The sequence below is a fragment of the Lonchura striata genome, chromosome 3 (assembly GCF_046129695.1).
Source record: "Lonchura striata isolate bLonStr1 chromosome 3, bLonStr1.mat, whole genome shotgun sequence".
Classification (NCBI taxonomy): Eukaryota; Metazoa; Chordata; class Aves; order Passeriformes; family Estrildidae; genus Lonchura; species Lonchura striata.
Genome location: NC_134605.1, coordinates 29,225,865 through 29,238,868, shown reverse-complemented (window position 1 = coordinate 29,238,868; position 13,004 = coordinate 29,225,865). Strand labels below are relative to the sequence as shown.

Here is a 13,004-nt window from a genome sequence, read left to right as displayed (position 1 = left end):
GGTTAGGAGTAGCCTGTCACTTCTTGCCTTTGAGCATAGAATTATTAATTTACACAAAATACTACATTAAAAATGCCATTAAAACAACCTAAAGCAGCACACTGATAGTTTAAAGGGGAAGTTCATGCTTCAGTAGTCTGCCAAAACCAGTACATGCTCTTTAAACATAATTTAATTTTTTTTCTCATAATTTTTCTTCCACTTCCTGATTATCAAAGGTGTCTGTTGAGGTCTGTGTTTGGCAGACAGTTCATCCTCCCCTTTGTGCCAGCAAAAATTACTTGGAGACCTCACAAAACACTTTCAAGACAGCAGGCTAAAGACTTCCACAAAAGTCTAACTCCACTGCAAGAACAGGTAGCCATAAAGCCAGGCAGCAAATAGTGAAGGCAAAAAGTTTTATCCACAAAAATAACTCCTACCCACACATCTTTGAAGACAGAAAAATGAATAGGAAATATTACTAGTAATGCAAATTTTCTCACTGAAGTATTCTGTCTCTTCAAATCTGGGCCCCTGTGAAATTCTCCCATGTTTTCATTATATCCACTTTGATTTTCTACTTTCTCTGGAAAGTGAGTTATTTTTCTTCAGTCTACAGCAATATATTAAACACAGAACTAGTGCCAGAGAGGGTAACCTCAGGATTTCAAGACCTTATCAATCAGTTATATTGCACTCACATCTCCAGTATGCATATTGCAGTCAAGCGGGCAATCACAGTCCCCTGGAATGACATACCTACTTCTTATTTTCCTTAAGCAAAGACAAAAGTCTAAGTGAAGACAATTTTTATACCAACATAGGATTAGCTCATTTCAGGCTGGGATGTCAAATATTAATTAAAAAAAAAAAAAAAGTAGGATTTGGCTGAGATAAAAAAATAGCTGTAAAATCAGACCAAACTTGGACTCTTAGCAAAAGATTTGTTTTGTTTCACCCAAGTGAGAGAGGAGCACAGCATTCAAAACCATACAGGGAACAAACAGATGAGAGAACTGTTGTTTCTATCCCTGTATGCTCTAGTCTGGTTAATAAAAATTACCAAATGCAGGCATTATAACTGTCTGCCTAAACCTGATGGTGAGTCAAACTCAGGCACAGTGCTTCAGTTTGATCATTCCTTTTCCTTGGGGAGCCTGTAAATCAGCAACAGAAGGCATTCAGATGCAGACTAAAACTATCAATGTAATGCTAAGAAGAAGGACAGACAGATAAAGAAATCCTTTGCATCCAGCAGGAGTATCTTCACCATTATATTATGACAGTAAACCAGAAAAACTGTACCACCTCCGCTTTACCAGCATCTGTTAATTTTGGCTAAGATCCAAATCTACCCTCTCTATTTGTTGTCACTGTTAAAATTATCTGAAGTGAAAACAAGTTGTTTGTTTTTATGGCAAAAGCCCCAGGTTTTCAATTTTGAGTTTTTTTGGGTTTTTTTTTTCCAAATTACAGAAATTAACCAAAAATTAGTTCTTCATATAGTCCTGGTAGTGACTGGTTCAGTTTTCCCCTCTTCATTAAGAAATCTCTACCACCACATTGAAAGTTTACCCAACAATTTTAAGTGAGTGCCTTCATTCAGCACAATGAGCCACTGAATGATGATATCTCTTCTATTCTACATTCCACTGCTTTTAAACACTAAGAGTATGGCTTTTTTAGATCATACTGTGTTTCAGTATTTTTCAGTAAAAAAAAAAAGTGTGCCAGTACTATATATATACATATATATATAATTGTATAAATATAATTACACGCTGTATGAAATTACAATGCTCTGTTCTTTACAGACCAGTCCTACAATTTTTGGCATTTGGCAGTTATATATATTATGGCAGCATTTTATATATTCAACATATTTACTACAGAAAAAATATTGATACTATAGATATTACTGCATATATTTATATGATACATATACTTGGTTATCAAACTGTTGTTACAATTCAAGTAATTTTTGGGCTGAAGTAGCTTCAGCATTTCTGCAAATCATACCTGAAAATAAAATTAAACATATTTTGTTTCCTTTGACTGAAAAAAAAAACCCAGTCTATATTTCTGATCATAAAGGCAAGAGATAAATATTGAACATAAAAAAATGCTATCAGATACAAAGAAATCACCTGAAATTTGATGGCCAGTGAACTCTGTTAGCTTCATGACCAGGTCTTTTTATCGGTTTAAAGCAGATACAGACAGTGCTAGGACACTACCTGTCTGTAGATTTCAAGAATAAAGACTGGCATAATGTTGGCTGACTGCACATCTGACAGAGCAAGAAGTTAGGCAAAATGCAATTCTTTAATCCACATTAAAATTGTTCCTGCAGCCACAGCTTTGAGAACTTCCAAAGTATCTATATTTTGAATCAAGATTTTGAAGTATACCCAAAGAAGGCAGCTATTTTTACTTTAGGGATGTACCTTTATTTGCTCAAGGCTAAGGCTTTTAAAAAAAGCAAAACAGCATGGTTTGAACATGGTGAAAAGATATTTGAACTGGGCAGTCTATCAGCAATTTCACCTGCACTGTGCAAACCTAAGCAAGTGCTCCTTTTGACTGTTAAAAGGCTTTCAATATCAAAATGTAAAAGGCAAAAGTGCACAAAGATTCCTGATATCTCTTTCTCTCCCTTTTGTGGTTTCAGCCTTTTAGTGCTCCCACTGCTGGAGGCAGACAAAAAGATGAGTTTTATGTATTATGCTGAGATGTCTTTGAGAACAAGTGAAGATCGCTCTCCAGACCTGCAGACAGAGCCCAGGTTTTCTGCTCATCAATATGCTGCCCTTTATAGGCACTGGAAAGACATGTCAAGTTCTCCTTCACCAACACATCTAGAGTGCATTGTAAAGCATTTCAGTCACACTGTTTGTTAAGAGATGAAATATAAACTTTAGAAAAATGTATGTCAGCAGTGCTGCTGTAAAGGACTGAATAACTCTCTTGCCTGATGGGACAAACTGAAAATTCAGAATGCCTCTGAATTTGAAAAATCAATTTTGTTTTGGTTGACACAAATAGAATACGGGTTGGGGCTGGCCCCATATAAGCTGATGACTTGAATTTTGTCCAAAGAAAGAAAGCACATCTTATGGAAAACCAGCTCAGGGAAAATGAAAGATGTAAGATTTTTGTAATTCTGAGCTTCCCTGGGGTTTAATCAGGGAATCACATCCCATCAACATTCACTGAGTGTTAAGCATACCTAGCTTCTGGATACGTAATATATAAATTTGCAGACTGTCTCTTCAGTCTCATGACCAATATCTAGGTCATTCTTTGCTAGGAATTAGAATAATCATCACATGGTTTAAGAAGGCTCTCAGCAGTAAATTATTCTTCCATACTTGAGGAATGGATTTTATCAGCAGAAACTGCAGTAAAGCCAATGGAGAGTATACAGTTGGAGAGTATTCCTGCCTGATTTCTCCTGATTTATGTATTCAAATGAAAATGGAAGTTTTTCTCTATTCTTCATTTCTGCTTAAGAAGCATTCTTTTTCTCTGGAAGGGTGCTTTTCAAAAGCAGAGTGTTCAGTGCATATGTCAAGTACTCTACTTTTGAATAGAGACAAGGTCAAACTTTGGCAACTGTGTGGTCTATTACAGTTTGGTTCCTACCCTCACTCTCCTCACTCTCTTCAGATGTCATACAATACATTTATGAGTTTTGATGAGGGAGGAAGACATTTGAGTAGCAAAATCAGCAAAAAAAGTACGCTCTCTTCCCTCTACTACCACATTTCTCAAGGCAGGGTGGTTTGACATCCAGGGTCACCATAAACATGTGACCTCCAGAAAAAAACAGTTTAACTTCTAGTGATCACAAAACTAAGTGTATAGTAGGTAGACTTTTGATGAACGAAAAATCCAACTGATTGTCTGAAGAGTAGCAATCAATCTCAGGAAATTGATTCTGAAAGTCTTGCATTAATCTACAGGTTATGCAATGATCATTCTCTTCACAGTAACCTGAGTAAGTAGTGAACAAAAAAACCCACCAAAAACCCCAGCTTCCATTTCTTAATTTGTGACAATAAGTGTAAAAAACTAAACTCACTTGCAGGAAATTTTTGTGCGATCCACCACCATGGTCCACTGCTGTTGATTTGTTGAAACCTCAATGTAGTAGCTGTAGCTCCGATCATCACAGTCCCAAAGTAGCAACCTGTATAAGAAGTTGTTTTTGAGTGATAAGTAAGACAAACATCAAACCAGCTTTGATGTTTTCCAGCCCTTTATTTTCTCCACTTAATCCTTTCTAAATGTAACTGTTTCTTTTGGAATGTACCTCTAACGCTCAGCAAAGTCTACGGTTTTTGCCATCTCAAACTACAGTATCTCTACTCTTATTATCCTGAGGCTAGTAATAGACTCATAGGCTTATAATAACCAACTTATGAACATTAATTTATTACATTCATCCAAATACTTTTAACTAAATTTGCCATATGGAAAATTGTAATGAAAGATGTAAGATTTTGTAATTCTGAGCTTCTCCAAGATTTAATCAGGGAATCACGTACCATCAACATTCACTGAATGCTGAGCATGCCTGGCTTTTAATTGATTGTCTTTTTTAGAAATGATGCAAAGATCTGTTTCAAAAAGTCAGTTTAGAAGAGGACAGAAAAAAAGAATTAGGTGATTAAAAGGATTATGCTGCCTTCTTAATTGTATTTTATTGGTTTTGGAAAATATATCAGAAATATACTTTAAAAAAAAGTAAGAAAGTGGGAATTCCCAGTCCTGGTTCAGAAGACGAAGAAGACGAAGAAGACGAAGAAGACGAAGAAGACGACGAAGAAGACGAAGACGAAGAAGAAGACGACAAAGAAGACGAAGACGAAGAAGAAGACGAAGAAGAAGACGAAGAAGAAGAAGAAGAAGAAGACGAAGACGAAGAAGAAGACGAAGAAGAAGACGAAGAAGACGAAGAAGAAGAAGAAGAAGAAGACGAAGAAGAAGAAGAAGAAGAAGAAGAAGAAGAAGAAGAAGACGAGAAAGACGAAGACGAAGAAGAAGAAGAAGAAGACGAAGAAGACGAAGAAGAAGATGATGAGAAGAAGAAGAAGACGAAGAAGAAGACGAAGAAGAAGACGAAGACGAAGAAGAAGAAGAAGAAGACGAAGAAGACGAAGACGAAGAAGAAGAAGAAGAAGAAGAAGACAAAGAAGAAGACGAAGAAGAAGAAGAAGAAGAAGAAGACGAAGAAGAAGAAGAAGAAGAAGACGAAGACGAAGAAGAAGAAGAAGACGAAGAAGAAGAAGAAGAAGAAGAAGACGAAGAAGACGAAGACGAAGAAGAAGACGAAGAAGAAGAAGAAGAAGAAGACGAAGAAGAAGAAGACGAAGAAGACGAAGAAGAAGACGAAGAAGACGAAGAAGAAGAAGACGAAGAAGACGAAGAAGAAGAAGAAGAAGAAGAAGAAGAAGAAGAAGAAGAAGAAGAGGCAATAGCTAAAAATGCAGAAGGAAAGACAACAGTTCTAACAAACATGTACTCTTTCAGGAAGGGCACTAAGTGGTATTGAATAGCCTTTGATTTCCATACTTGTCTTACAGAGAAGAAGACCTAAAGCATCAGGGATGATATTTAGCTCAAGTATTATCAAAAACCATATCTGGCAAATGTATCTTCTTTTCTTTATATGGGCATTACCTCCCTGTTGTAAGAGATATTTGGCCCAGAGCTGGACACAGTACTCGAGGTACAGCTTTCCAACACCAAGTGCAGAGGGAAACATCCTAATTCAGCCCTTTCTTTTCAGGTTTTGAAATCCCAGTGTTAAAAGTGGAATTAGGTCCAGTGGTCAAGCAGATCAAAACAAATTCCCTAGATGCTGAATCTAGCTCATTAATATTACCAGAAATAATATGCTGCCAAAGCTAGCTTTAAGAAGCTAAATTAAAACACTTTCAACAAAAGTCTTTTAGCACATATGAACACAGTCTATTTGCAAATTAAAAAATTCAGAGCTGACTTAGTAAAAAACAAAGAGCTGTCAGTGGCATCATGACAAACTTAAAAAAAAAAAAATCCCACCCCCCAAAACATAGCCATCCAACTTCAACAACTTTCCTTCATCTGATTATCCCCACTCTGCTTTTTGACAGCTGAAAGATCTCCAAAGACACTGAATGAAGTGCATTTTGTTAAAAAAAGATTACTGATTACAATCTTCTATTTGGTAACTGCTACTAATGAACAGGTCCTGCATTGATTTAACATTTATATTTAAACCAAGTCTTCTAAATGATAAAAAGAGGAAAAATCAAATGCATTCCTAAATTTGTTTTCCTTCAAAACGTCTATCAAAATATAGCTAATTATGCTGTTCAATAGAATTCTTTTTATCATGGTGACTCATTGCTGTTTCCTTGAATCCATGTTTTCAAAACGATGATTAAGAGTTTGAATATCAGAAGCACACTGGTAACTAATTTCAACTAACAATACCATAATTAAAACACAGCTGGCTTGGTTTTAAAGCAGAAGGCTAACACGACATATTTGTTCCTTTCAAAAACATTTAATTGCTGTCTTCCAAATCAACCTAATCTCATTAAATAGGTTTAAAAATCATATGGTTTAGAATTATTACAAACCAAATAATGAGTGAATTAAAGTCGGTGACATCTTTCCCAAAGTGACTTTGCATGTATGCTAAACGCAGATTTCTGTTTCTTTGATACTTCTGAAGGAAAATAAAAAGTTACTTCTTCTCTAGTAGCTTTTTATGGGAGACTCAGGATGTAGACTTACAGGAACTTTAGAATTCACTTTGCTTGAAATGCCTCTTAGGATAAGCACTGGAAAACTTGCAGGTGACAACTAGAATATTCACCAGTGCACACAGAGCACAAAGGCCACTTTTTATGCCAGGTACAACAATCCTAGCAACACATTACAGGCAAATTACCATGCTGAATTTTTTTAGCAAAGCCGTGTTTTCCTAAGATGAATATTAAATGACAGGAAGGGGAATATTTCACTTAAAAAGTCAGAAGTATACCCATTGGAAATGCATCTGTTTATAGCAAAATTTCCCTTGTTCTTAGAACTTTCCATATTGAAATAAAAAGCTAAATTAGCTCATTAGTGCATCTTGCCTTCAGGATTGAGAAAGAAAAATCAAGTGAAGATTGATCCAGCTTACACCCTGCAACACTGTGAGATTTAAACATATTTCTATTTTGGGTATCTGGAACCTAAGCCTGTGAATCATTTAATATGACACTGCTATTCACATCACATGTTCACAATGCCTCATTTCGTAAAATAAAAGCTTTTCAAATATGAATAAAACTTCACATTTCAGGCATAGGAAAATTATTGTATTGGCTATCTGTTAAAAAAAAAAATGCTGCAGTAGTTTTTTTAAACAGTATGTCCCTAAATGTCATGTGTTGTCCTGTGATTGAATGTTGTGCTTTTCTAAAAACATTTTCTGCTGTCTGTGTTTACTTTTTATTTTTAGATTTCTGTAAAAAAGATTGTCACTGTTTAGTTCAGACTGCTGTATAACTACATATACTCAAGGTGTTAGCAGAAAAGCAAACAATATTAGTCATGCCTCTGACAGGATGACATCTGCTTCCTGAGTACTCTAAGTCACTACAGAGAACACACAGATATTTGACAGTACTGTGTTCATAAACCACTTGCATACTTGTAGAAACCCAAAAGACAGAAATTAAAACATGAAGAGGCAACATATATTGAAAGAGAAAGAAAAAGGAAGAAAACCCTTCTACATGGAAGGAGATTTTATATACAATTGTTGCTGCATTTTTGTCTCTAGTTGTCTATAAACCCCTTCAATTTTCTGCAGGTATTTATGTTTCAGTAGCTACCCTGCAAGTAACATTCTTTCTTCCTACAAAGATCCTACAAAGGACAAAAAGTTTCCGCATATTTTCTAAGCGTTCCTATGATCATTCATTCTGAGTCATGATTTTACTCTCAAGTCAGGTAAGCACAGAAAATGAGAAGCAAAGAAAGAAAAACTTCGTAAGTGGAAGTGGTATGGAAAATCAGAAAACATAAGAGATGTATATGATGATTGTATAAGCAAACAGAAAATATATTCAAGTTCACTGATGCTGTTTGTTAATTTATGGATTTCTCTGAATATGAAAAGCTATCAATTCCATACAAGCATTAAATTCTTCAAAAAGACTAAAGTTGGATAAGTAGTTCATGCACTTTTCTAAAAACATACTTTGTGTCTTTCTATTTATTCTAACATGAAAATCACTATGACATAGAATTCCATCTCTACCACATACATTCTAACAATTTCTTTTTTTTTTAATTTATAAGAAAAAGCATCCAAAGACTGTAGCATAGTAGTACTATATTTCTATTCCAGATAAATGCAGGGAGAATTACATAGAAAGATATTCGGATATGGCAGCTGCTGTAATATCACATTTTAGCCATTTAAAAATTGAATTATGTTTAATATGTTACATGCACTAGTTGCTTTCTTTCTATAGTATTTTGTCACAGATAAAGGGCTTTTCAGGGACTAAAAGGAGAAAGACATTTTGTGTCTAGACAGGCAACTATGTGGAAAAAACATCTAAATTAAGAATTACTCTGTTAACTGTTCTGAGAATTAATAAAAAAAGAAAACTCTTAAATATTTTTTAAAATTTCATAATCTAGAAGACCATATTTAGTAACAATTGTTGTAAAAAACCCCCACAGGATCATAGAATAGTTTGGATTGAAAGGGATGAGTTCAAATCTCCATGTTTTCCATGTCTTCTTTATTGGAAAAATAGTATTGAGCACTGATTGTCATTAGCCCTCTTTCAGAATTTCTGAGTAAATCCTGATGTGGAAGTCAAGAGCTCCAAATTTATATACAAATATGTGATGAAGTATTCAATATTAACAAAGTTTCAATGAGCTCTCCCATGGAATTTCTGAGTCAAATTGAACAGATGCCATTAGCTGCCTGTGTGCCTTCTCAGCAATGAAAGCTACAAACATATGGAACTGGAGTAACAGGAACTGAGCCAGCAAAACAACGGAAAGAGACTATTGTTCTGTACCTGACACTTGTTAGATCATGCCTGGGATACTGAATCCCTTTTTGGATCCAAATAGAACATTGATACATCTCAGCAATTCCATCAGAGGACCATCAAAGTGTTCATGAGGTTGAAGTACACACCCTGGTACACATCCTGTGCAAGAGATTGGGGAAGCTGGCTTCTTTAGCCTAAGGAGGCTTGGGGCTGGGGAGGAACCTAACAGCACTTGTCAATATCTGAGAACAGGTTATCATAGGCTACCCAGAGAAGTTGGGGAATTTCCTGCCTTGGAAGTTTTTAAGACCAGAGTGTATAAAACCTTGGTTAGGACGGTCTTTTTTCATAACTGACCCTTCTTTGAGAAACAACCTGATGCTAAATGTCTTCTTCCTCAAGTCCCTTTCAACCTGAAGGGTGCTAAGATTCTTAGACATTGGAATGACTTTGACAGAAAGCATGCATACAACATATATTCCTGAAACATTCAACTCCCTGCATTTCTAAGGCGTATCTGAACACGAATAGTTCTTCTGTTTTTTTTCCATACTCAGAATTTAGTTGCCATGGTAACATACTATGTCTTAGAGGCTCTCTCCAGTGATATTCTCATTTCTATAGACTAAAAGCAGCTACTACCTTTTTTCAAAGGTTTATATATTTACCCCCTCTGAAATAAATATATTCAATGGCACATTTATGTTTCTGAACTAAAAAGATACATACTTTAATTCCTAATTATTCACTTAAAATCCAAACCTATGGGTATAATGACTCAGTTTCTGAGGGTAACAGAATTCATGTCATTCTGTAGTCATTGTGTACTGCCTAAAGCAAATGCTCCTAGAATTTCTTTCTATTAGGTGGGAGCAAGAGATCATTGGAGTTTTCAAACAAGCAAACAGCAGCAAAACAGGCAGTGAATACAGTTCCATCGGTTCTGGCAGACATTCTGTTAACAAAAAACTGCCTTGCTTCCATAAAGATGAAATACTAAGACTTTTTGCTGTCATCTATCTTTATATATGATTTGATTTCTGTAAGAAACATACATTTCCTATGTTTCCACAGATGCTGAAGAAAGAGACCATTGCCACCATCTTTAGCACTGCATAACACAGTGTCGTGGTTTGACATGGAAAAAGAATTTTTTCAGAAGGAGGAGGTCATTCTAGTCAGGGGTCACGTTCAGATACTGACACTTGGGGTGACCAATTGAAAGTGGACACGCCTCTGAGAACACAGAGGGGTTAAAAGCAGAATTCCCAGGAGAACTCGCTCTCTTTGGTTCTGGTCAGCAGAGAGTGCAAACCTCCCCTGCCCGGCCATGAGCCGGGTGCGGGAGGGGAAAAGCCATGTGGCCTGCAGAGGTAGGCCAGGGGGTGAAGGATCGGGAACCGAGCTGGGCCAGTTCCTGCGGATGGAAGGGTGGAGAACATCTGAGATGTCTTTGTTCTTCCCCCAAACTAGAGGGAAAGAGACAGAGAGCCTGCAGACACCTGGAAGTTTGCTGGCAGAGGAGAAGGAGGAGGGAGACAGCACAGCGTCCTGGGCCGAGATTTCAGCCATCCGGGGAGTTTGGGAATTTTAACCCTTTCCTGTGAAATGAAGGCTTTGTGAAATATTGCTCCTCCTCAGTTTGAAGGAAAGAGAGACAGCCTGGGACCTCAGATGTTAGGGAAAGAAGGTTGGGGGGAGATGATGGAGTGGCTTTTAGCTGGACTCTTTTTGTCAGCCATAGACTGAACCAATCCTTCCTCCAAGAGAGACTGCATTTTAGGAGGATGCAATGGTGAGCCAAGAGACTCCTTCAGCAACTACCAATTCAGGAATGAACAGAGAAAAACTGAGGAGGGTGTGAGGATGCCCTCCATCTTCAGAGAAGAAGAGAAGACGATCTCTGTTCTTGGACCATCGGCCCCAGGGGAAATGGGGGGGACTGTAGTCCCAAAAAGAGACACTGGACTGTTGTTCCTGTTGGTCCTTGGCAAAGCATCCTTAAAGGAGCCCTATAAGCAGTCTCTGTCCATGCACGGTAGTGAGAGTACTGTGACATGGAGAGGAGAGTGTCACACTGGCCTGGTGTGTTTGGGCGGTGCCACGTGTGACATGGAAACACAAGAGGTGGCAGCTGTGTTTCCTGGGGGTCTATGGTGCAAGGGAGACTCCTCTCTCCCCTGATGGACTCAGTATTGATTATGTGGAAGGGTGAAGACTTGATTAAGGGTCTCGCTGTGGTTTGTTGGAGTAGGGTGGTGGGAGGAGGAATGTTTTGAAAGGTTTTCATTTTGAATTTTGTGTGTGTGTTTTTTTTTTTTTTTCTCTTCCTTTTTTCTTTATAGTAGTGTAATAAAGTTTTTCCTTGTTATTAAGTTTGGCCTGCTTTGCTCTGTTCTCGATCGCATTTCACAGCATTCAATTGATAGGATGCATTTTCATGGGGGCGCTGGCATGGTGCCAGTGTCAAACCATGACACACAGAGCATATTCCAGACCCTTGTCAAAGCTGTAGATACCACAGAGTGAAACTTTACTTCCCCACTCCAAAAAGCAGCTTCACTTGGCTGCCTATGACCTGCAATAGACATGGCTGCAACTCAAAACCCATGTTCTTCTAGGCAGTACACAAAAAAGGAAAAATTAAGTGCTGATGGCATTTCTATCTCGAGGCACTGCAGGTGGTCTCCTCTGTCAGAAGATACCCCAGACTATGGTGTTATTGTTATTTTTGTAATCTATTAATCTTGTTTGTATTATACATGCAGGGAAACTGACAAAGAAAGATGAGATTCTGAACCTGCAGCTGTACAATTCAATACCACATAAATAACTAAATGCCTATTAGTTTTGAATTATGTAATGTTTGGGTTATTTTTTTTAATTTACTCTACACACTTGGTGATTACAGAGTTATCATTTCTTGGCAACCAAAAGTTTAATTCACCTAACACACCATTTAATAAAGAGGCTTATTAAAATCTTCTGCACAAGAATAAACAACAGCATAGCATTTATTATACAAAATTAAGGTTTTTTTTCACTAAATGGAAAAAGATGGTACAATCCATCAATTGAAGGATATACAATTGAAGGATAGCAACTGAAGGATATCAGAAAATAGTAAGATAGGAAGACAAAGAAATTGAGAAACTATCCATTTTAATTAGTATATTCTTCTCTTAACCTTTTATATGGCCAAAGCCTTGCTGCTAAAAACTACTTAAGTTTAAAGTGTCATGAAAATGATAGCATTACATTTTCACTTACCTATTTAAAGAAATCTGAGTACTGCTTGGTTTTCTACTTGAGATGCAATATTTAATAGAATATTAACAACACCAAACTCAAATGAGTGTGGAAAGTTGCCAACCAGACTTACTCAACTTGTTTCACACAGCGAGAACAATGCTAGACTTGCATTACACATAGTATCTACAGCTTGCATGCACACAAAATACTACTTTTGTTAGGTTAGGGATTTGCCTGGATATCTGATGTCAAACTTTACCTTCAGAATTTTACAACCATCATAACAATCCCATAGGCAAAAACCAAGCCACACAAAATAGAAATTGGCAGTCATAAAAGTCTCACTTTCAAGTCTCACTTAGTAGCTTTTAACAAGGGGAAGGCACTGAGCTCCCAGAAATACCTATCTATGTGTATAGTCTCTGTTGTAAGCCAGTACTCACCTGGGATTTCAGCCTTTGATCACTGGTACTCTGAACTTCAGAAATCTATTTCTCTGTCACAGAGAATACAAATTAAGTCCCTGACTACATAGTCTAAATTTACAAAGACTATTATCCCATTTAGACAAGGTTTTGTATGCCTCATTTTATGAAACGAACACCCCAAACATTTATAGTCAGAGAATCTGAAGTTGACAAGAATATTTTTCTTTTTACCTGTGAAAATTCTGGCTTCCTATCTATTTGCTAGGTCTCTACATCA

At 36.9% G+C, this 13,004-nt stretch overlaps 1 protein-coding gene across 2 annotated transcripts in view; it reads right to left on the bottom strand.

Annotated features, from left to right (window-relative positions):
- Positions 1 to 13,004, bottom strand: part of BTBD9 (BTB domain containing 9) — a 121,160-nt gene that overhangs the window by 25,605 nt on the left and 82,551 nt on the right. For both annotated transcript variants that reach the window (XM_021550403.2, XM_021550404.2), the window contains exon 10: positions 4,067 to 4,174. In XM_021550403.2, the coding sequence (XP_021406078.1) occupies positions 4,067 to 4,174 (108 nt within the window). The remainder of the gene's footprint in view (positions 1 to 4,066; positions 4,175 to 13,004) is intronic.